The sequence below is a fragment of the Panthera leo genome, chromosome B3 (genome assembly GCF_018350215.1).
Source record: "Panthera leo isolate Ple1 chromosome B3, P.leo_Ple1_pat1.1, whole genome shotgun sequence".
NCBI lineage: Eukaryota > Metazoa > Chordata > Mammalia > Carnivora > Felidae > Panthera > Panthera leo.
The window spans coordinates 42,201,447-42,225,674 of record NC_056684.1 but is presented as its reverse complement, the minus strand read 5'-3'; the positions used below and the strand labels follow the sequence as shown (position 1 = coordinate 42,225,674).

The following is a 24,228-nucleotide window of genomic DNA, read 5'->3' as shown; positions in this document are numbered from 1 at the left end:
AATTAGAACATGAGGGGCACCTGGGTGTCTTAGTCAGTTAAGCATCTGACTCTTGATTTCCACTCAGGTCATGATCTCACAGTATGTGAGTTCAAGCCCTGTGTCAGGCTCTGCACTGACAGTGAAGAGCCTGCTTGGGATCCTCCCTCTATCTCTATGCCTGTCTGTCTCACACGCACAAAATAAGTAATACATAAACAAACTTTAAAAATTTATTAAAAAATTGGAAGCATGAAAATCAAATATTCAAAGATGATTAAATGTAGGCATTGATTTTCTCAAAAAGATGTCCTAAAACTGCCAAACTTTTGGTCCAAAAGCATTATTTATATTACTTAAAACACTCTGCTATTTCTAGATTGCCCAAAAATAAAAATACCCCATCCCCAAACTTACTCCAAATTTTGGTTGTCCAATCATTTCTCGTGTCATTTCTTTTACTCTTTTTCTCCCAGATTAAAAAAAAAATTTCTTTGGGTTGGATTGCTGTTTAGCTCTGGTGAAGATGAAACCCTGTATAGATCTTGGAGTTGTCTTTCTAAGAAACATTAGGATCTAGGACCCTCATGTGGGTCTCTGAGGTTACCTTGAATTACATTCAGGAAAACAGAAGTCTTTATTACACTTAATTATTTTTGAAGATCTATGTGTGTGTGTGTGTGTGTGTGTGTGTGTGTGTGTGTGTGTGTGCATGTAATCTCTGTACCCAAAGTGGGCCTCAAACTCCTGACCCTGAGATCAAGAGTTGCATGCTCTCCTAACTGAGCCAGCGAGGCGCCCTAAGACAGAAGTCTTTAGACAGGAAATGATACTGCTTTCCTCCTGCCGCCATGTTCTCATACTTCCTGATCATCTTATGGGATTTCTGTGGAGAACACAGAGCTATTTTCCAACTGTATTCATAATTTAGTGGAATGGGGGGCAGAGTCTTCCTCTCATTGGCTACTCTTGCTTGACTTTTATAATGCTTTGTTGGGGTGTTGGAGGGATTATTTGAAGTGTAAAGGCTCTATTGGCCTCTCTCTGCCTCAGTGCCCTTGGGCTTAAGTGGTCACTTCCTTAGTTTCTCCATGGCTATCTTGTCATTCTTCATTGGTTCTCTGCCTGGTTTTTATATAGCAAGTGATAGGGAACAAAGCCCAGTGCATAAAATAGAAATTTGGACTGCTCTGTTCTTGATGTTTGCCTAAACATCAAGACATTGCTGCTGCCCACTCTTTTTAAAAAACATGAACCTTCTCTGTGGGTGTTGATTTTACAGCTCACGTCTCATTCTTCCTCATCTGTTTTAGCCCATTGGCTTGCTCGCATTGTCAAAACGAAACCTGTCTGGTAAAAGGAGGGTACCCACATCCTGCCAAATCAGCAGACTCTGGGCTTGGAAGTCCATGATGGTTACATTGTCATTCTGTCTTTTATTTTTCTCTCTTCTCCTTATCTTCCAGCTTCTGATTATGGGCTGTTTCTCTCAGATGAAGACCCCAGGAAAGGAATTTGGCTGGAAGCAGGCAGAACACTGGATTACTACATGTTGCGAAATGGGGTATGCTGTAGATGTCATGTTTTTTGTTTTTGTTTTTTTGGTCACTTTGTCTCGGCTTTCCATAGAAGCCAATATATTAGTATGCCTCAAAGCAAAAGGGAGACCCGGCAATCTGTTTTGCTTCAAGGGCAACTTATTCATAGTTTTGATGTAACGTACTCTGTAAGGGTTGTACAGGTAGTGATAGAAAATATCAGCAGTCCAAATTCTTGAAACTCCACAGAGTAACTAAAGCAGCTTGGGGTTAGTGCTTACAGCTGTTGGTACATGCCATGGTTGGACTTGGTAGTTACGAAATAAAACACAGCATCTTTCTGTATAGGAAGTATCCCAGTGACTGATAATAAAAGGTAAGGGTAAATCAGTGGCGAAAAAAAAAAATCCTAAAGGTAGTCAGATATTGAATATTAATCAGAATTCTGTTTTTTTTTTTAAGAAAATCCATATTAGAGGTAAGCTTAATAACAATCAGTAACAGTAACAAAAAATGATTTTGTTGGTAAGTACAGAGAGTTAATGAGTAAAAAGTGTTGTATAGTCTGCTCAGTTTAACATCTGAGAGAATGGGTTTTAGCGTATGGAATGCAGATATCAGACTGTTGAGTATTCCATAAAGTACCAAGTAATTTTCCGTTGCATAATTCTATCGTTAAGAAATAAAGTTAAAAAAAGGTGTCTCATTTAAAAGTGACTTCCAAGCCCACTACCCCTGTTTGATCTTGGCATTATGGTGCAAATCACTTCTCTGGGGTCTGATGCCACCACTGTAAAGAAACATGGGGGCATTATTTATTCCTTCGTGACATATGTATTAGAAACTGCTTATAACTGTAAGATAATTGGAGAAGCACACCACTGTCTTTTTCAATGACAAGTAGGAATTTGCCTCTGCTAATACTCTTCAAAGCAGATCATCCACAGTCTTTCAGGAAGACATCAGCTACTTTAAATTAACAGAGGTTAGTTTTCAAGAACCGTAAGCTAGAAAAAGTACTTCTCCAGGCAGTTTCGCTATCAGATTTTTAAGAAACCTTTATGGAAGCAGTTAATTGTTAGCATGGGAGTTTCTGTGTTAGTGGCAAAAATCTCATGAAAACTTAGCAGGAGGAAATCAGAGTGCTAGGAAAAATTAAATTTTTTTACAGAAGAGGGTCCAAGTTGATGACCTAATTTCCCATGTAGTGTGAAAAGCTGGTGTGGTTCTGCCCTAGGATATTTTGGAATATAAAAAGAAACAGAGACCTCAGAAAATCCGGATGCTGGATGGATCCGTGAAAACGGTGATGGTGGATGACTCTAAGACCGTTGGGGAGCTCCTGGTTACCATTTGCAGCAGGATCGGTGAGTATTGGCATGCCTGGGTTCCAGTTTTTGTTTTGCCATTAATTACATGCCTGTTCCTTTTTCATCCCCATTTGGTGTCTTACCCACCGATTTCCTCCCATTCCTGAGACACTGTTCTCTAAATATGTAAACCCACTAACTGTTATTGTAAACACATGAACGTCTCACTGAGTCAAAACTGAGAGATTTTATTTCCCTTTCAAAAACAAAAGGAACTTTTTTTTGAGCAGAAATATATCCCTTTATTATCTCTCAGTATCTTTTTTTAAGATAAAATTTACTGTCAAGTTGGCTAACATACAGTGCACACCGTGTGCCCTTGGGTTTTGGGAGTAGATTCCCGTGATTCATCGCTTACATACAACACCCAGTGCTCATCCCAACAAGTGCCCCCTCGGTGCCCGTCACCCATTTTCCCCTCCCCCACCCCCTCCCATCAACCCTCAGTTTGTTCTCTGTATTTAAGAGTCTCTCAAGGTTTGCCTCCCTCCCTCTCAGTAACTATTCAAAAGGAACCTTTTAATTGAAGATAGTATGTTTTAAATCCTATAATTTAGTTTCCTGCCCATGGCTGAGCTTCTGTATAAGCATTACTGACACCCAGTATTTCCTTGAAGACTGATAGAGACAGCCCATACAATTGATTGCTACACAACTTTTCTTCTTGTAGCTTCTCTTAATGCCCTCGGAGAACAAGTGCATCTGCTTTTTGCATGAAGCCCTTCAGATGTTTGGAGAAAGTAGGCTGGCCTGTCTTAGTCTTCTCTCCATGCAAAGGAAGACCTGCTCTTTCAGCCACTGCTTGGTTGACATTGCCTTGCCTTGTTCTGCATGATCTCTACTCCATACTTGTTTGTTGAAAACTAGGAGAATCGAATGTGACCTTTTAAACATGGCTTCATTAGCTGAAAAGCCACACTTTTGGCCAGTTTCTTGATGTTGCTCCATGGGTGGCTCCCTGATCCTTTGCTACAAGGGGTGGCTCTGAGTACCACAGGGTGCCTGGCTGGAAGGAGTGACAGCTTCATAATCCCTGGTAATTGTAACCTCATTTCTATTTTTAGGAATAACGAACTATGAAGAATATTCTTTAATCCAAGAAACGATTGAGGAAAAGAAAGAGGAAGGGACGGGTACACTAAAAAAAGACAGGACACTGTTGCGAGACGAGAGGAAGATGGAGAAGCTGAAGGCAAAACTCCACACGGATGATGACCGTGAGTGTCTGAGAAGGAAATGTGGGCCAGGCGCACGAGGGGCCTCACCTACCTCCCTTCACCTGTGGGACCCAGGGCAGGAGTTTTCTGTTGATTCATTCCCTCTATAAATATCTTGGTCTGTGGCACTAAAAGACCTTAAAGAAGGGGAAAAAATGACTCTGGTGCCATTTCACATCTAAAAAAATAATCTCATAAACAAATTATGTTCACACTGTTTTCTAAAGAAGCTTACTATTTGTTTGAACTGGGGTCCAAACAAGGTTGGATGATGTGACACCTCTTTTAGTCTCCAACTTTGCCTCCATCTCTCTCTCTCTTTCTCTTTTTTTTTTTTTTTTCCTTGCAGTTTCTGGAAAGAAAAAAGCAGATAGTTATTTATATAGAGTTTTCTACAATCTGGATTTTATTGGTTGTGGTATCAGCTAACATGTACTTCTGTCTCTTGTAACCCCTGGGATCTGGAGACTTGATCAGATTCGTGTGTGTGTGTGTGTGTGTGTGTGTGTGTGTGTGTGTGTATACATTTAAAGTAAAGACTCCTTCTGTGGTGTAGTGTATGTCCAGCAGAAGGTTGTATCTGGTTTTTGTCCTTTTTTGTGATGTTAATAGCCATCGGTGACCATTGCTGACATCCGTTATTTCTTAGAGGTTACAAAATGGTAACTATATCATAGGAAAGTTGTTCTCTGTGGCCACACAGTTAATATTTGGAAAAGCCAATATGTACACCCCGTGTGTCCCTAAAGCCTATGCTACGTGCACCTGGTTGCAGGACATTCCCCATCCCACTGAGGATCATGCACAGTTCACGTAGACCTTTCCAGGCTCCTTCTTTCATTGTCCTTGCTGCTGCATTGGGAAGATGACATCGTTGTCATTACGTTTATCGATCTTCAGTGGGGCTTTCATTTCCTCTGACCCTTTCTCCATTCTTCTTTTTTTTCACCTCATTTGATTTCCAGTTGCATATTTCTTTCCAAGTGAGATGATGGTAGACAAATCCTGAGGATTTTTATAATGTGCATGATGCTCTCTCAGGTTCTGCAGGAGATGAGATCACTCCCGCACATTCCCTGTGCTGAAGTTGGTTATAACCCAGTGAGGCTTGTAATGCTTTCTTATTCACAAGTTGTGTGCTAAGCCCAGGGAGGCTTTTGGGAGTGAGAGCTGTAGAAAATATGGAGGGGTGATCCATTCCTGTGCACCCAGATAACAGGTGAGCATTTTCTGGGATGAGATTCAAGCTGGGCCACAGGCAGGGTTCTACCATCCCTGATCCCTCAGTGTCCTGCCCTTCCCTCCCCCTTCCCTCCCCATGACTTTTATTTTCCTCCTCTTTTCTGCCTAGGGGTGGAGGTAACTCCTGATACTCAGTTTATAAATTATTTCACATAATGAGACTGAAGTATCCAGTATTGACTTAAAGGAAAACGCTAACTTGGCTGTCTTGGCATAAAGCATTGATTTTCTTATGACTGTGGGGCTTTAACGAACTTGAGGAATGGCTGGGAATTTGCTCTCCTTTGGTGTTTGGTGCGTCACATGGTACATGATGGCGTATGTGAAATTATTTTGCAAAGTTAAAAAGCACAGTTTTAATAGAAGTACTTATAACTGAATATCGGTGTTCCAGAAATCCGCTTCTCTTTTGATAAATCCCTTCAAACTAAGAGGAAGAATGAACCCAATTCTTAGATCTGTCTTGTTGTGTTGCAGTAAATTGGCTGGATCACAGCCGAACATTCAGAGAACAAGGGGTAGATGAACATGAAACGTTGCTGCTTAGAAGGAAGTTCTTCTACTCTGATCAGAATGTGGACTCGAGAGACCCTGTGCAGCTGAACTTGCTTTATGTTCAGGTACAGCATTTAATACTCACTGAAGGTGGGGAGACTTCAAGAAGCTACTGGCTTGTGGTGAAGAGACACTCAGCTGTGGCCTCCATGGTGTTTGTGGCACGTGGTTTCTATTGGGCACTGTTGAGGAATTCCTCACATGTTTGGTTATGGTGCCTTTCTTTGGCATCTCAGATTGGGACCCAGTGGCTGGTACTATCTCTCTGTCTCTTTTCCTGACTTTAAGGCACTTAACTCGCTCACTATTGAACTAGAGCTTTCTTTGCTAGTGTCTTGAAATACATGTGAATGTTGGCCAAAAAAATCCATATTTCTCATTATTAAAAGATACTCTCTTCATAACCTTTTATGTCTTTACCGTTAACCTATTGTCGAAACTCAGACAAGTCATTGAACTTTTCAGAGCTCGCACTTTGCTAACATGGAAGACGTTGGCTTCACACCAGATGGTCTCCAGTCTTTCTTTGGCTCAAGGAAAACCTCCCTCTTTCTTCTTAGATTCTTTCCTTCCCTCCTTCCCTTTCCTCTCCTTCCATTTATCTACTTATCTGCCCTTAGAAATAATGCAGGGATCAGCAAAATGCCGCCATAGCATTGGCTATGTTTGTAAATAAAGTTTTATTGGAATACAGCTCATTTGTTTGTGTTACACACTGGTGAACCCCTTCAGTATCTCGTCACTTTTACATATTTTCTGCAGGTATTCTCATGTTTCAGTGGCAGAATTCAATAGTTGTTACAGAGACCACATGACCTGCAAGGTCTAGTATGTTTACTGTCTGGCCTTTTGACGGGAAAAGTTTGCTAGAAGGAAAGAAGATGGCAAGGCAATAAGAAAATGCTTGTTGGTTAAAGGCTCAGAGCCATATAGCTTAGAGCACCTGTTGGAGAGTGGTCTGGGGGTCACCTAACTAGAGAAAGAAAAGACAGAAGAATAAGTAGCAGTGGTGGGTCAGGAACCGGGAGAAAGTCTTCAGACATAGTAAGTTCCTGATTCTGGGACTGTGCAATTTGCTTATTTCCCTTAAATGTGTGTAGTATTGAGTTACTGTCATTGGAGTTCTCTCTCCCCCTGCCAACAACGTGTATTACATTGGCCTTTTTCTGGGGATGGAATTGGGTTGATTTTGCCTCTAGTTAATTTTTCTCTTGCCTCTTTATGTTTCATACTCACTTCTGAAGCTTTAGTTTTAATATACCGCGTACTGCTGATGCATTCTATCTATAGGCAATTTGGGGTAAAGACTTGTTTTCCTTTTGTTTTAATCCTGTTGTGCTACAGTCACCTGCAAAGTCCTGAGTGCGTCCCATTTGGCTGGCACTTTCCCCTTGCTCCACAGGGAGGGTGTGCTCAGATGAAGAATTGTGTCCCTGGAGAGTTTGCCTTGTTCCCCCAAGCTCCTGATGCTTTTCGCTTCCTCTTGTGTTTCAGGCTCGGGATGATATCCTGAACGGCTCCCACCCTGTCTCCTTCGAGAAAGCTTGTGAGTTTGGAGGATTTCAAGCCCAGATACAATTTGGACCTCATGTGGAACATAAACACAAGCCAGGATTCTTAGAGTAAATAACCTTTTTTTCTTTTGCTTTTCTTGTTCTCTGCTCTTCTTTTCGGTGTTTTTGAGCCATATACATAAAATATATACCCTAGTTTCAGTCAATTGTGAGGTTGTTAGCTTTTCCTCAGTTGAGTATAGGATCAAATCTGTGGTCTTTGGGAAAAGCAGGAGGCCTGGAAATTCAGTGCTGGGATGACTATGGAGGCTACTGCTCCAAGTTGGGGCATGGAGCTTCTATGGAGACCATAGAATCTGTAGCACTCTGCTTAGATATTGTCTAGTCTGTCCTAGGATATCTTGGGAGTTCCCCAGTGAGCTCAGGTGCTCCATCTTCTGAAACCTCTCCCATCAGAACATCCCTTTTTCACGCTGGGCCAGATTTTGTCCTCTTGAATTTCTTTGCAAAACTCTCCTATATTAGAACAACAGAGCACAAAAGAGCTTCACATTCTTTATTACAGTATGAGGAAATCTCTGTTGCTCTGAAAGTGTGGGATACACAGTAAATACTTCACTCTTCAGGGCACCTGGGTGGCTCAGTAGGTTGAGCATCCGACTTTGGCTCAGGTCGTGATCTCATGGTTCCTGTGTTTGAACCCCTTGTCTGGCCCTGTACTGACAGCTCAGAGCCTGGAGCCTGCTTCAGATTCTGTATCTCCCTCTCTGTCTGACCCTCCCCTGCTTACTCCCTCCCACCTTCCTTCCTTCCTTCCTTCCTTCCTTCCTTCCTTCCTTCCTTCCTTCTCTTTCTCTCAAAAAAATATAAACAAGCATTGAAAAAAAATTTAAATACTTAACTCTTCCACACATCTGGTCTTTGGCTGTCATGCATAAAATGATGGGGTGTTTGGGGGGAGGGCTCAGTACTTGAGGATTTAAGAGAAAGCACCTTTACAGATACATTATGGCCCCACAGAACATGGGCCTTAGGGTTGAATTTCCTAGAAATGCCCAACAGGACAGACCCAGCCATACTTAGGCTGCTTTAGTTAGAAGTGATCTTGCCCTGTGTTTTGATCAGCTTCTCCAAGGGTTTTGTGTATTTCTTCCTCTGGTAATATTTCTTTACCTATTTCCCCCCCTCCCACCTCTTCTGCTTCCTCTTAGCACAGTTGAAACATTTGGCTGAGCAACCCCTTCCCCAATATCCAGAGTGTCTTGACATCAATATCCTGCTGTCATCTAGAATGCAGCTTGTAGAGGCTTTGGTAGTGGGACCTGAGCTGAATGCCAGCTGGGGGCAGACGTCACTTGTCTGTAAGATATGCCAAAATGAGATGTGTTGAGTAGGGCATCAACTGCATTGTGTTCAAGTACATTGAGGAGAAAGGATAACATAAATGCCAACTTGGCCCTTGATCCCACTTTAACTTTGGTGGGAAGTAACTGGGACCAGCATATGTCCTAGAGTAAGAAGAAAACCTGACTTCTTTGACAGAGGTGACAGAGGTGCTTGGACAACGTAGTGTTTGTGCTAAACTGAGTTGTTATCCGAAACAAAACAAAACAAAACACCCTCTCCCCTTATGTTAATGAACCCCAAGGAACCTATCCAATGTGCTTCTTTGGCCTACAATATAGGCCTTGAGTGACCTTGAGTCTGAGAATGGCCCTACACATGTCGTGTCACTGACTTTGTTTTGTATTTTCCAAACAAGTCATATGGCTGAGTGTTCCCACGGGCCCGTTACTACCCAGTCGGTCTGCTTCCTTCCTGCAGGAACCACGGGAAGTTTTGCCTTTCTCTGTTCTGTGACACCCCAGATACCTTACTTGTGTTGGGATTCCAAATGGTATCAGAGCATTGGTATTGCTCTTACAGTGTCTCCTGCAGTTTGGAGGCCTCTGGAAAACCTCATACTTAGACTCCAGTAAAAGATGCCCCTTGTCTTACTCTGTGGTAACAAAGGTTAAGCAATCGTATTCAGTCTGTTTCGTTTTTCTGAGATTATAGTAAGAAGCTCATGCCTGTAGTGGTATGTGTATCCTTACTCAGATTCCAAATTAAAACAAGCTTATTATGCCTAGTGGCAATTATTTTTCCTTATGAATTTGATTTACTTTTTAATTAGACCAAATCTAGTCTAGGTAGTGAGGCATTTTCATTTTATGTAGATGTTTAATTGTATACATTATTGCATATACTGTTCAGGTAAAACTTCCTGAGGATATTCGTCTCCTTTTAATTAAAACAAAACAATGGGGTCACATTTCCCTGACTGTGTGTTGGAAATTCAGAATGTTTTCAGGGATAATAAGTCTGAGCTGTCCCTGGTGACTGGCTGGGCCATTTTTGCCAGCCTTTGTTTTTTCCCACCTGGTTCTCCTATGTACTATGCGCTTGAACGAATTCAGAGTTGAAAAAAAAAAAAAAGGTGAAGAGGTTAGACATGTCACAGAGCCAGGTTAAAGATCCAGCCAGGCCACAATATCAGCCACATAGCTTCTCAATAAGGTACATTAGTGAGTATATTTCTTTCACTGTTTAAAAAATTTGTACAGCACTTTTGCTCAAAGTCTGCCTGCTCTGGACCTTTCTGTGAGGTCTGCCACACCTTTCTTCAGATCCTTTAATGGCTTCTGGACTCAGTACCAGCTTGGTGAAGGTATTTATTTAGAACAACGGAAATCGGAGACTCTGGAAGATTTTCAGTTTTCAGAGATTTAAGGATTATTAAATGGCTCCTGTCTGCTCCGCGTATGGGGGAAATAGATGCAAGAGAGACAGAGACAGAAATAAGACACAGAGCCATGGAGAGCTAGAATCCAGAAAACAGCCACTTGTCCCAGATCGAGTCTGATGTGCTTTATCTCCATGACCCTTTGCTTCAGATCCTCTGCAAAGAGCCCCAGAAAGGGATATTTTATCAGAGCGTGAAATAGACCCAGCACAATCCAATAATCATATGCATACTTGATGCTCTTCTGTGGTAAGAAAATGCTTGCAGACAGCATGCCATCTGGTATTCTTTCACTCCATGAGGACTTCATATGTGTGTTCTATTGTGCCAGGTATAGGACGACTTAGGATGTGTGTTCTATTGTGCTGGGTATAGGGCAGATAGGAAAATATATGCTAATTCCTTGCTGTTTTTGAGGCTATAGTCTCCTTGGCAAATCAACATGAAATTGTTACTATGGAGAGGTGAAACTTGGCTCTGATTTTAACTATGTTTTGAATGCAGTGTGGTCTATTTAGGATTTCAGAAGTTGCAGTGCAGGCTATAGAGACTGCTGTGAATTATTTCAAGAAAGGTGGCAAAGGTATGGTGCCAGAAGCAATGTTGATGAAAGAATTTAGCAGAATACAAGGCAAATGTAAAGAACAATTAGCTCAAAACAGCAGTAACACCAAAACCAGTGTAATAATGACGAACTGCAGGCCCCTTAAAAACATGGTGGAAAAATCGAAAAAGTGATCAGAGTCAAAGCCTCCTATGGATCTTACTGTTATCAAAGAAGGTAAGATGCACTGATAAACTTTAGACCTTGAATCAAGTGTGGGTGATAAAACTGAGGACAATTCCAGGTGATGGGTATAGAGTGTTCACTGTATAATTCTTTCAACATTTTCTGTGTTGGAGATTTTTCATAATCAAATGTTGGGGAAAGATTCGCAGCTTCAAAGAATAGGAGTAGATGGCATAACTTCCAAACCAGTGCCAAGGAGGAAGAGCGGAGAGGAGATACAAACAACTTGACCAATGCAAGAGTAGTTGAGCCAGATGGATTATGGAAACACACCCTATGGTATATAAGATGTACAAATTAAGGGAAATACTTCTAAATATTGGACATCCTAGCAAGAAAAAATAAATCAAACTATTAATAGAGGCTCTCATATTATATAGCTCTGTACTATTTCTAAAAGACACACATTTTAAGGACAGAAGAAAGGTTAAAGGCATATAGAAAATAATGCCCTTGGAAACTAGTTAAAGCTAGAGAAGCTGTATTTAATGTCACACAAAATAGGACTTAAGACCAAAAAAACTGAAGTAGAGACAGAGAAGGCCATTATAAAGATAGAAGGACCAATTCACCAGGATGATAAGTTGTGAAACCTGTGTGCACCTGACATTAGTTTAACATAATTAAAGGAAAAAGTATTACAAGGAGAATTTCAGATATACATTTTTAGTGGAACAATTTAGTGTGCTTTACTCAGAGAGTGCAAAGTAAAACAAGATGAGAATAAAAGATTTTAGTCAAGAGAAAGTAATGGAATAGAAATCATAGAATCAACACAACCCAAAGCTGCTGCTTTGGAAAAATTAATATGTTAATCTCTGGTAAGTTTGATCAAGAAAAAAGAAAAGTAAAAAAAGGCAAAAAAAAATTATTGGTAATGAAAATGAGGCAGAACTTCAGATAAACTCGTTTTAAAAATCCTAAGAGAATGAAATGAAAGCTTGAAGCCAAAAAACTAAAAAATAAATTGAAAATAGACACAAAAAGGATGCTGAGAAAATCTGAGTAGATCACTAAACTTGAAAGAAATTGCCTTATCAGTTGAAAATTAACCACACAAAACAACAAAATGAAAACTAGGATCAAGGCTATTTTATATTAATTTTGTTTCCCTTCTCTTACGTTCATCTGTTGTGTGTCTTAAAGTCCTCATATGAGTGAAGTCATATGATGTTTGTCTTTCTCGGACTAATTTCACTTAGCATAATACCCTCTAGTTCCATCCACGTAGTTGCAAATGGCAAGATTTCAGTCTTTTTGATAGCTGAGTAATACTCCATTGTGTGTGTGTGTGTGTGTACACACATACATACATATATACATACATATCACATCTTCTTTATCCATTCATCCATCGATGGATGTTTGGGCTCTTTCCATACTTTGGCTATTGTTAATAGTGCTGCTATAAACATTGGGATGCATGTGCCCCTTCAAAACAGCATATCTGTATCCCTTGGATGAATACCCAGTAGTGCAGTTGCCAGGGTGTAGGGTAGTTCTATTTTTTTTTTGAGGAACCTCCATACTGTTTTCCAGAGTGGCTGCACCAGCTTGCATTCCCACCAACAATGCAAAAGATATCCTCTTTCTCCGCATCCTCGCCAACATCTATTGTTGCCTGAGTTGTTAATGTTAACCATTCTGACAGGTGTTAGGTGGTATCTCATTGTAGTTTTGATTTGTATTTCCCTGATGGTGAGTGATGTGGAGCATTTTTTCGTATGTCAGTTGGCCATCTGGAGGTCTTCTTTGGAGAAGTGTCTATTCATGTCTTTTGCCCATTCCTTCACTGAATTATTTGTTTTTTGGGTGTTGAGTTTCATAAGTTGTTTATAGATTTTGGATACTAACCCTTTATCTGATATGATGTTTGCAAATATCTTCTCCCATTCTGTCAGTTGCCTTTCAGTTTTGCTGATTGTTTCCTTTGCTGTGCAGAAGCTTTTTATTTTGTTGAGGTCCCAGTAGTTCATGTTTGCCTTTGTTTCCCTTGCCTCCGTAGACGTGTTGAGTAAGAAGTTGTTGTGGCCAAGATCAAAGAGGTCTTTGCCTGCTTTATCCTCAAGGATTTTGATGGCTTCCTGCTTACATTGAGGTCTTTCATCCATTTTGAGTTTATTTTTGTGTATGGTGTAAGAACGTGGTCCAGGTTCATTCTTCTGCATGTCGCAGCCCAGTTTTCCCAGCACCACTTGCTGAAGAGATTGTCTTCATTCTATTGGATATTCTTTCCTGCTTTGTCACAGATTAGTTGGCCATATGTTTGTGGGTCCATTTCCGGGTTGTCTATTCTGTTCCACTGACCTAAATGTCTGTTTTTACACCAGTACCATACTGTCTGGATGAGTACAGCTTTATAGTACAGCTTGAGGTCCGGGATTGTGATGCCTCCTCTTTGGTTTTCTTTTTCAAGATTGTTTTCGCTATTCAGGGTCTTTTCTGGTTCCATACAAATTTTAGGATTGTTTGTTCTAGCTCTGTGAAGAATGCTGGTGTTATTTTGTTAGGGATTGTACTGAATATGTAGATTGCTTTGGTTAGTATAGACATTTTAACAATATTCTTCCTATCCAGAAGCATGGAATCTTTTTCCATTTTTTTGTGTCAATTTCTTTCATAAGGTTTCTATAGTTTTCAGTGTATAGATTTTTCACGTCTTTGGTTAGATTTGTTCATAGGTACTTTATGGTTTTTGGTGCAATTATAAATGGGATAGATTCCTTTATTTATCTTTCTGTTGCTTAATTGTTGGTGTATAGGAATGTAACAATTTCTGTGCGTTGATTTTATATCCTGCAACTTTGCTGAATTCATGGATCAGTTCTAGGAGTTTGTTGGTGGAATCTTTTGGGTTTTCCATAGAGATTATCATGTCATCTGCGAAGAGTGAAAGTTTGACCTCCTCCTGGCCGATTTGGATGCCTTTTATTCCTTTGTGTTGTCTGATTACTGAGGCTAAGACTTCCAATATTATGTCGAATAACACTGGTGAGAGTGGACATCCCTGTCTTGTTCCTGACGGTAGGGGGAAAGCTCTCAGTTTTTCCCCACTGAGGATGATATTAATGTTGGGTGTTTCATATATGGTTTTTATGATCTTGAAATATGCTTCTTCTATCCCTACTTTCTTGAGGGTTTTTATCAAGCAAGGACACGGTCTTTTGTCAAATGCTTTCTCTGCATCTATTGAGAGGATCATATGGTTCTTGTCCTTTCTTTCATTAATGTGATGAATCACATTGATTGTTTTGCGGATATTGAACCAGCCCTGCATCCCAGGTATAAATCCCACTTGGTTGTGGTGAATAATTTTTTTAATGTATTGTTGGATCCGGTTGGCCAATATCTTGTTGAGGATTTTTGCATCCATGTTCATCAGGGAAATTGGTCTATTTACCTCCTTTTTAGTGGGGTCTCTGTCTGGTTTTAGAATCAAGGTAATGCTGGCTTCATAGGAAGAGTTTGGAAGTTTTCCTTCCATTTCTATTTTTTGGAACAGCTTCAAGAGAATAAGTGTTAACTCTTCCTTACATGTTTAGTAGAAATCGCCTGGAAAGCCATCTGGCCCTCTACTCTTGTTTTTTGGGAGAGTTTTGATTACTAATTCGATTTCTTTATTGGTTATGGGTCTGTTCAAATTTTCTTTTTCTTCCTGTTTCAGTTTTGGTAGTGTATATGTTTCTAGGAATTGGTCCATTTCTTCCAGATTGCCCATTTTATTGGTATATAATTGCTCATAATATTCTCTTATTATTTTTATTACTGCTGGGTTGGTTGTGATCTCCCCTCTTTCGTTTTTGATTTTATTTATTTGGGTCCTTTCCTTTTTCTTTTTGATCAAAGTGGCTAGTGGTTTATCAATTTTGTTAATTTTTTCAAAGAACCAGCTTCTGGTTTCATTGATCTGTTGTCATGTTTTTTTGGTTTCGATAGCATTAATTTCTGCTCTAATCTAGGATCAGGCTATTTTAGGGAACAGAAAGAAAGAAAATTTTAAAAACCTTCTCACCTTAATTTGGAACTAGCAGAATCAAATAGAGTGCAACGTGACATGTATTTTGATGTAACTGCCAGTTACGGCTAGTTTCTTGTAGGAATGGAACATTTATTCAGCAATTTATGGCATGCCTTCTAGGCACTGGGGATAGAGCCATGTAAAAAACACAAACATTTCTGCCCTCATGGAACCTACATTCTAGTGCAGAGGGGCAGATAATAAGTAAAATACAAAATAAGAGAAAAAGATGAAAACACAAGACTAAAAAAATGGAACTGTCACTCTGGGCAGGTGATGGAATTATCTGCATATATAATCCATTTGGTCTGTAGAGAAACTTCTTAGAGTTAATATTATCAGGGTTCCTAGAAAAAAGATAAACATATAATGGCTCATCACCACCTAGGTCCAAACAATAGTATTCATACTCACCTGCAGGGCTGGAAAACAAAATACTATTTATTTATATATGGCAAATAGTATTCCCATACATAACAAAAAGAAAATGTAATTTTTAAAAGGAGATACCTTTGGGATGCTTGAGTAGCTCGGTCATTTGAGCGTATGACTCTTGATTTTGGTTTGGGACATGGTCTCACAGTCATGGGATTGAGCCCTGCCTCTGACTCCACAGTGAGTGTGGACACATCTTGAGGTTCTCTCCCGGCCTCTCCCTCTTCCCCTTTCCCACTTGACCTCTCTCTCTCTCTCAAAAACAAAAACAAAAACAAAAACAAAAACAAACAAACCAACTTTTAGAACAAAAAGTATGATTTACCTATGAATAGAGGTATCTAAAAAGCTCCCAAGATCTAACCGATAAAATGATAAAAGATAAAAGTTCATTGAAGAGCTAAGTCAAGATCTGAATAAATGGAGTGGTTTGTTAGATTAATGTACAGGAAAACTAAATGTCATAATAGCAATTCATTTTCATCTATAAAATACAGTTCAATTTTAATCCAAATCCCACATACCAAGTAATGAGAAAACCTAATTTTAAAATGTATATGAACCTTTTAACCCCTTCCTACCTGTTTTGCCTACCCTCCAACCCCTCCCATCTCTGGTAATCCACAGTTTGTTTCCTGTATCTGTGAGTTTGTCTTGTGTGTGCATTCGTTGTTTAGATTCCATTTGTAAGTGAAATCATATTTGTCTTTCTCTGACTTAGTGATAATATCTTCTAGATCTATCCATGTTGTTGCAAATGGTAAGATTTCATTCTTTTTTGTGTTTGGTTGAATAATACTCCATTGTGTACATATACACCACATCTTCTTGATCCATTCATCCATCAATGGACACTTGGATCACTTCCATATCTTGGCTATTATAAATAAAGCTGCAGTGAACATAGGGATGCCTACATCTCATTGAATTGGTATTTTTGTTTTCTTCCATTAAATACCCAGAAGTGGAATTGTTGAATTGGATTGGTGAAGGAGATTGAGATACAGGCTTTCAGTTATCAAGTAAATAGGTCATGGGATGTAAAACATAGTAAAGGGAATATGGTCAATAATATTGTAATAATTTTATATGATGACAGATGGTCTTACAGTGGGGTTCACTTTGTAATTTGTAAAAATACTGAATCACTATGATGTACATCTGAAACTAATAGGATATTGTAAGTTAATCATATGTGAGTAAAAAAAAAAAAACTTATAAGATTATATGTATTTGTCAATATAACCATCAAAAAGTAACATGCACCAGTCAAGCCTGAAGAATGACGAAGGCTAATTGAAGGACTCACATAAATACCCAATTTCTTACAAAGCTATAGTAATCAAAATACTCTGTTACTGATGCTGGGTGATAAGAGTTCTACAGGTTGATAAACCTATATTTATTGAAATTAAAATATTGGGCGAAACCTATTACCAAAATAAGAGTGAAGCTCCACAGTGTGGAAGAGGAAATTTGCATATTTGCAAAGCACACTACAAACAACACATTAATATCCAGAAATCATTAAGAAAAGAAAAAACTAAGGAAATGACCACCCTGGATAGCAATAGGTACTTGAGAAAAGAGGAAACTCGACTGACTTATAAAGATAGGGAAAAATATTCAGTCTCGTAAGTAAACCAAATGCAAAATCAATAAGGGTATAGCATTTCGTGTCCATTAGATGGGGCACAAATTTAAATGTATGAAAACATCGAAGTGCTTTACAGAGGAAACAAGACATTTCAGAAAATGAACCTGTTGAATTAAAAAATACACACAAAGAGAAACAATATGTTGTTTATAGATACAAGGAGGTGAAGAAACATAATCAAATATGCATGGGAACTATAAGGAAGTGAATATAGTTAGGGAGAGAAAGAAGGATGGTATAGGACTTCAGATAAATCTATAATTTCTCTTTAAAAACAGGTAGCAGACAGAAAGCAAATATGACCACATGATTGGTATATTCCCAGTGTTTCTGCAATTAACAGTTCTTTAAAAAAGAAAAACGCAAATAGTCTGTGAGGTGACAAAAGCTTGGATTCACTGAGGTTGAACATATAACATCTGGCGAAGGCAAAATTAACAGGCCTTGGAGTTCACACAAGGGTCCACGGTGCTTGTGCTGCAGGGGGAGATAGCCAGTGGTTGGGCACAGGAAGGTGGGTAACAAGTGAGGACCCCTCTCAGCCTTGAGGACCATAGCCCTTTGTCTTGTGGGCATGTGCCTTGGATGTGTTCTATTGAGAAAACAAAGCAACTCAGGCTCTGAATCTCTGTTGAAGAAATCAGAGTGGACTTGGAAGTTTTTCACCACAAACTCAACATAATTCTCTTGTCAACAAGCAAAGCTTTTGACACAGTAGGAGGCCTCGAGTCAATTTTTCTCTTGGCGTTTGTTCAAACTCCTATTCCTTCTTTGGACTTGGTCTTTGGAATAATTTGGCTGTGGATTGTGTTTTCAAACTAACGGTGAAGGAGGCATTTCAGCTTGTGTTTTTTTTTTAATTTTTTTTTAACATTTATTTTTGAGAGACAGAGACAGAGCACGAGTGGGGGAGGGGCAGAGAAAGGGAGAGACACAGAAACTGAAGCAGGCCTCCAGGCTCTGAGCTGTCAGCACAGAGCCTAATGTGGGGCTTGAACTCATGAACCGTGAGATCATGACCTGAGCCAGAGTCGGATGCTTAACCCACTGAGCCACCCAGGGGCCCCTCAGCATGTGTTTTTCATCCGTTCTGTCTTACCTCCTGTTCCTTACCATTACCAGCCCGTAGTTTCTTTAGTGTTTGCCTCTGTCATTATGTGCCTGACAGCCTAGGACTCTCCTATTGCTTTGAGAAGGCCATGACTGTCCAGTGGTGCCTTCATGTTCCCCTTTAGCAGCAGCCTCCTAAAGCTGGTGCCTACCTCCCTAACTACTTTCAGACTCCAGGACTTTCAAACCAGTTGTTGTCTGCCCCAAGTTGCCTCTGAGCCCCCGAACAGGTTCCAGTCCTTAGACAAAAGGGCATAGCGATTGGTTCGGGAGCTTGGAACTGCTGTGTGGCTGAGGTTAGGTCCTCAAACCCTTTCCCGAGCTGCTTCCATGCCATCTCCACTCTACACTTCTTACCACTTTAAGTGTTTCCCAGCTCAAAAGATGTTTCCTTCCTCCCCTGTCATCACCACAGTTAGCCAGGATTTAACCAGTACCCTCAATTGCACGGATATATTCGTCTTTGACTCTGGCTTCAAATTCTAGTGTGTCTGATTCCATCACTTGAGCTTTCAGCCCACAGTGTTAGTGGTTCTCCAAATTCAGCATACATCACAATTGTGTGGAGGGCTCGTTAAAACTCACAGTGCAGGGCTTTGCTTCCAGAGCCCCTCATTCGGCAGGTCCAGAATGAATCCTGAAATTTGTCCCTCCTGAGCCATTTCCAGATAGTGCTGATGCTGATGGTCCTGGGACCAGGCTTTGAGAACTTTAGGTGCTATCAAATTTGAAATGTTGTTGCTGGCCATGTGGTGATTTACCGTGAAGGTTGCACTTAGTAAACCTGGGTGTTACAGTGTCCTGTGGGTGACACTGCCCCCTGCTTATACCCTTCTGCTTTCCCTCCCCTCTAAGTCTCCAACCTTTGCTGGGTAAACACGTGACTGCTTTGTGTGTTCCTTTCTGAGAAATAACACTCCTAGGAAGGAATCTATCTACTTTGCAGATGATCGCACCAGCTTAGAGAATGGTGACTTGGCTGTGCTCGTGCACTTGGGGCAGCTCAGAGACCAGTGAGAAGCAGGTCCACATTTCTCAAAATCAAAGCTGACTCATATACTTGTATACGTCTTGCCAGCCCATAGAATATCTTTAAGATCCCTCTTTTGGAATTTCTTGAAGAAGCAGCTTTAATTTTATATTAAAAAAAGTGAATATCTAGATTTGAGTCTAGACCCTGCTCCCCCAAATGTGTTGATTAAATTCCCCTTGTTCAGTGGCTTCTGGACATTTCTCAAAATTGCTACTGCTATGGTAATTTTCATCATTACATGATTTGGTGTTTCTCGTGTTTTATTCTTTGTGTCAAGGTTCTGAAATACTGATCACATGGTAGATTTGTCGATTAAAGGATAACTTGGAAGGATCAGAGTGTTGAGTGGCTAGGAGTGTGGTGTCTGGAGACCATAGAAGAGGCTTAAGTTATTTGTTGTCGTTAAGGACAATATAGCATCCCTGAACCTCATTTTTTACGTACAAAATAGGATATTTTCTTCCAAGGGCTTTTGTCAGAATTTAATTAATCTACTTACATATGTAAGGCACCTGAAACAGTGTTTGACTTTAATAAACAGCAGCTATTAACAGAAATCCTCTATCAACATAGTTTTAGACTGTTGATAATTCAAAAAGACATTTAAAGTACAGAATATAGGATATCTACATCTCTGAAACCCTAAAATTAAACTTGCAACTTCTGCGTTCACTTGCTCGTCTTTTGATGAAAGACCAAAGTTTTTTCTTGTTGCGGATCCCCTTGGTTAGGGTTCTTTTGTTGTTTTCTTTGGATGAACCCCGTCACCTAGGAGAGAATTGAAAGACAATCCTGAAGCAGTCCGAAGATGAGCTATTTTTAGATTTTTGTGGTTTCCTCTTTTCAGTATTTTACAGTTGTCTCACATCTAGTAACTTTTTAAAAATGTTTACCTTTCTTAAGCATTCGGTAGCTTTCTTTTTGTACCAGGTTAGCAGTTTCTGGGCGGTGCTGGCTTATTACATTATCATGTGATGCATGGGCAGCAGCAAGGGTGGACAACAAACACAGCTGAGTTGGCCACTGGCTACAGACTTTCAATTTCCCATTGATCTTGGGGGTGTAAGAAGAAGAGCTCAAATTAGCCAGCCATCCTAGCGAAATGAAGGATGTTACAAGTGCACCCAGAAAAAGGTGTTCTTTAAAAGGCTCGGGGTAAGGAGGTTTGGAAGAGGAGACTGCTACCCTTTTAAGAAGGGAATATTGAAGGACGCAGTAGGAGGGACTTTGCTTGGCCAGAGCCTGCTTAATTAAGAGAAAAATGTCCAATCAGGTTTGACAATCTGACCCATTTTCTCAAAGAAGGCTGACAGATTTCACTTGCATGCATGTCCCAGATGCTTAGGAGCTTTCCATGCTCGGGTTTGGTAATCACAACAGCAACTGGGCTGGAACTGCTGCATTGCTGGCTGGCAGGCAGGGGTGACAGGCTCCCTGCTCCCCCTAGCTTCACTCTGACACTGTGAACTTTGCTGATTTACTGGAGAAAAACACATGCCACACATGGGCACACACACACTTCATATTTTCAAATACCTTAAAATAAACTCCCAAGTCAACTCCTGTGACATCAAGGCTGAACCTGTAGTGCAAGCTTCTGGAAGTTGTTTTCTGTACCGACTGAAGGATGGGAATGTCAGTTTGCAGAGTTCGAACAGAGGCATCTTGTTGCCACACAGAACTTTGCTGACATTAATGCCTGACGTGTTCTACCCCTGCCTGGCCACTGGGCACTGCCATCTGGCATTCTTCTAGTAAAAGCCATTGTTGTGAGGGGTTGGCTCGGGTCCCTTTTGGGATGCTTTGGGTTACCATAGCCAAGCCTCCCTTTGCTGGTAGCACAACAGCTGCTGTCCAGTGGTCCACTCGTGATGGTTTTTCACTGTTATTGTCAGCGTGCTTCTGAGGAAAACTGTGTTGTTGGGTAGATCCGCTCTTGCTCTGGGAAGTCAGAAGCTCCCAGTCCTAACCAGTCCTGTGACCTCAGCTAAGTTACTTGACTTCTCTGTAACTCATTCTTTTGTGTGTGTGTGTGTGTGTGTGTGTGTGTGTGTGTGTGAGAGAGAGAGAGAGAGAGAGAGAGAGAGAGAGAGAGAGAGAGATCTTGGTGCATTCCAGTTCTCAATCACATTTTTGTCCATGAAGTTGCTTAATGATAGTCATAACGTCCAAGGTGCTGCTGCTTAGATCGTTCTTAGACCCTGCCCCTGCTGACTGACTTGGGCTCTGAAGAAATCCAGATTGCTCTGCCACTAGATCCCTGAAATTCCAGAAAATGTACTTAAAACTTTTGCCAATGGAAATGGTTTGCAGATTGACCAGGCTTCATTATTCAAGTGTTAGTGTAGTCAGAATCTGGCCTCACCGTACCTCCCCTCTATGTTTTTGCTGGAGTATTGTTTTAAAACGTTTGTTTACTTCTGAGACAGAGAGCAGGTGCACAAGCAGGGGAGGGGCAGAGAGGGAGGGACAGAGGATCCAAAGTGGACTGTGAGCTGACAGCAGAGAGCCCGATGCAGGGCTTGAACTCATGAACCATGAGATCATGACCTGGGCAGAAATCAAGAGTCAGAGGCTTAGCTGACTGAGCCACCCAGGTGCCCCCCCTTGCTGGAGTATTTTAGAGCAAATTCCAGGCAGCGTATTATTTCATCTCTAAGTACTTCAGTATGTTTTTCTGGCAAAAAAAAAAAAAAAAAAAAAAAAAAAAAAATTTAAACACATACAACCAGAAATCTATCCTAACACCTAACACAATTAAAAATAATTCTGGGATGTCTGGGGTGGCTCAGTTAAGCCTCCACTCTTGATTTCAGCTCAGGTCATGATCTCATGGTTCACGGGATGGAGCCCTTCGTTGGGCTCTGTGCTGACAACACAGAACCTGCTTAGGATTCTCTGTCTCCCTCTCTCTCTCTCTGCCCTTCCCCCGCTTGCACACATGTGCTCTCTACTCTCTAAAAACAAACTTAAAAAAAATAATCCCATAATATCATCTAATACCCTGACACTGTTAAATTTCCCTCCAGTGTCTCACAAATAACATTTTACTTCATATCAGGATTCAGACACAGCCTACGAATTCTATTTGGTTGATATGGGTTTTTGTGTTTTGTATTTTTTTTAAAAAAAAAAAGCTTTATGGAGATGCAGTTTACATACCATATAATTTGCCCATTTATAATGTTGGTGTTTTTAGTGTATTCACAAGATTGTGCAACCATCACCCAATCTAATTTTAGAACACTTGTTCCTCCTGATAGAAACCATTTGTCTATTAACAGCCACTCCTCAAATCCCCATCCCCACCGCCAGCCTCTGCAAGCATTGATCCTATCTATAGATTTGCCTATTCCAGAAATTTCCTATACATGATACCACATCATATGTGTCTCTTGTAATGGACTTCTTCCACTTAGCACAGTGTTTCCATGTTGGCTCTTGTATCACACTTAATTGCTTTTTATTGCTGAATAATGTTACATCATATGGATCAACCACATTTTGTTTATCCCTTCACAGTTGATGGACATTTGAGTTGCTTCTACCTTTCGGCTATAACAAATACTAGGAACGTTCATATACAGATGTTTGTGGGAACATGTTTGCATTTTTCCTGGATACATTCCTAGGGTTAGAATTGCTGTCTAATACTTTGAGAGACTACCAAGTTGTTTTCCACAGCAGCTGCACCATTTTACATTCCCACCAGCAATGCATGATTCCAATTTCTCCATATCGTTGCCAACATTTATTGTCCTTTTTGTTATTGTAGCCCTCTTAGTGGATATGTGGTATCATACTGTAATTTTCTTTTAATGTCCCTGGTGGCTACTGATATTAGGTATATTTCATGTGCCTTTGGCCAATTGTGTATCTTCAGAAAAATGTTTTTACGGATCCCCTTCCCATTTTTTGATTGGGTTGTCTTTTCATTGTTAGGTTGTAAGATTTCTTACGTATTCAGGATATAAGTCCCTTATCAGGTACTTAATTTGCAATGTTGTCTCCCATTTTGTGGGATACTTCCTCACTTTCTTGATGGTATCACTTGGACTTAGGAATTTTTTATTTTGATGTAGTCATACTTTTACTGAATGTGCTTTTGTTACTGTATCTTAAGTCTTGGTCTAACTCAGGGTCATAAGGTTTTATTCCTACATTCTGTTTTATCCCTATATTCTAGGAGTTTTACAGTTTTAGCTTAGATGTGGGTCTCTGATCCATTTGGGGTTACTTTTTGTGTTTGGTGTGAAGTAGAGGGTCAACTTTATAGTTTCACTTATGGATATCCAGTTGTCTCAACACCATTTGTTAAAAAGACGATTCTGTTCCCAGTGAAAAACGACTCCTTTGCGGTAACTTAACCAGCTATAAAGGTAAAGGTTAATTTCTCGACTCTTGATTCTATTCCATTGACCTGTCTATTCTTAGGTCAGTACTCCACTGTTTTTATTACTGTAGCTTTGTGGTAAATATGTTTTTTGAAACTCTTTTAATCGGTTACTGTGTCCTCTTTTTCATATCTACCACCAAGCTGTTTATTTGTGAGGAACCTGGGTTCTTTTTATAGAATTGCCTAACTTAGACCTGGGCTTATTGTACCCGGGTGGTATCACTTACCATGTTCTTCTCTCTTTTTGTAAACCAATATTTAGATTTAACATCTTAATTAAATTCAGGTTAAATTATATTTTTACTTACTCTTTATTGCCAAGAATACTTCCTGGGTGGGGCTGTATATTTCCTGTTACATCAGTTAGGAGACATGTGCTGTCTGGTTATCCTACTTTGATTGATAACAAAATCGATTAAGTGGGTTTGAATCAGACTGAACCATCTACTATAAAGCTCTCCATTAACTTGTCACTTACTGATTTTAGCAGCCACTCAGCCTTGTTTTGATCTATTGCTTATTTCATTAGAAGCTATAAAATGATGACTTTGGACTCCTTTTCTTCTTCTCTATTGGTTAGCTTTGTTTC

General features: G+C 40.1%; 1 protein-coding gene across 3 annotated transcripts in view; it reads left to right on the top strand.

The window, feature by feature from the left end:
• The window catches only part of TLN2 (talin 2), a 435,350-nt gene that overhangs the window by 238,460 nt on the left and 172,662 nt on the right, over positions 1 to 24,228 (top strand). For all 3 annotated transcript variants that reach the window (XM_042941831.1, XM_042941832.1, XM_042941833.1), the window contains 5 exons: positions 1,446 to 1,543; positions 2,755 to 2,884; positions 3,952 to 4,104; positions 5,824 to 5,966; positions 7,396 to 7,523. In XM_042941831.1, the coding sequence (XP_042797765.1) occupies positions 1,446 to 1,543; positions 2,755 to 2,884; positions 3,952 to 4,104; positions 5,824 to 5,966; positions 7,396 to 7,523 (652 nt within the window). The remainder of the gene's footprint in view (positions 1 to 1,445; positions 1,544 to 2,754; positions 2,885 to 3,951; positions 4,105 to 5,823; positions 5,967 to 7,395; positions 7,524 to 24,228) is intronic.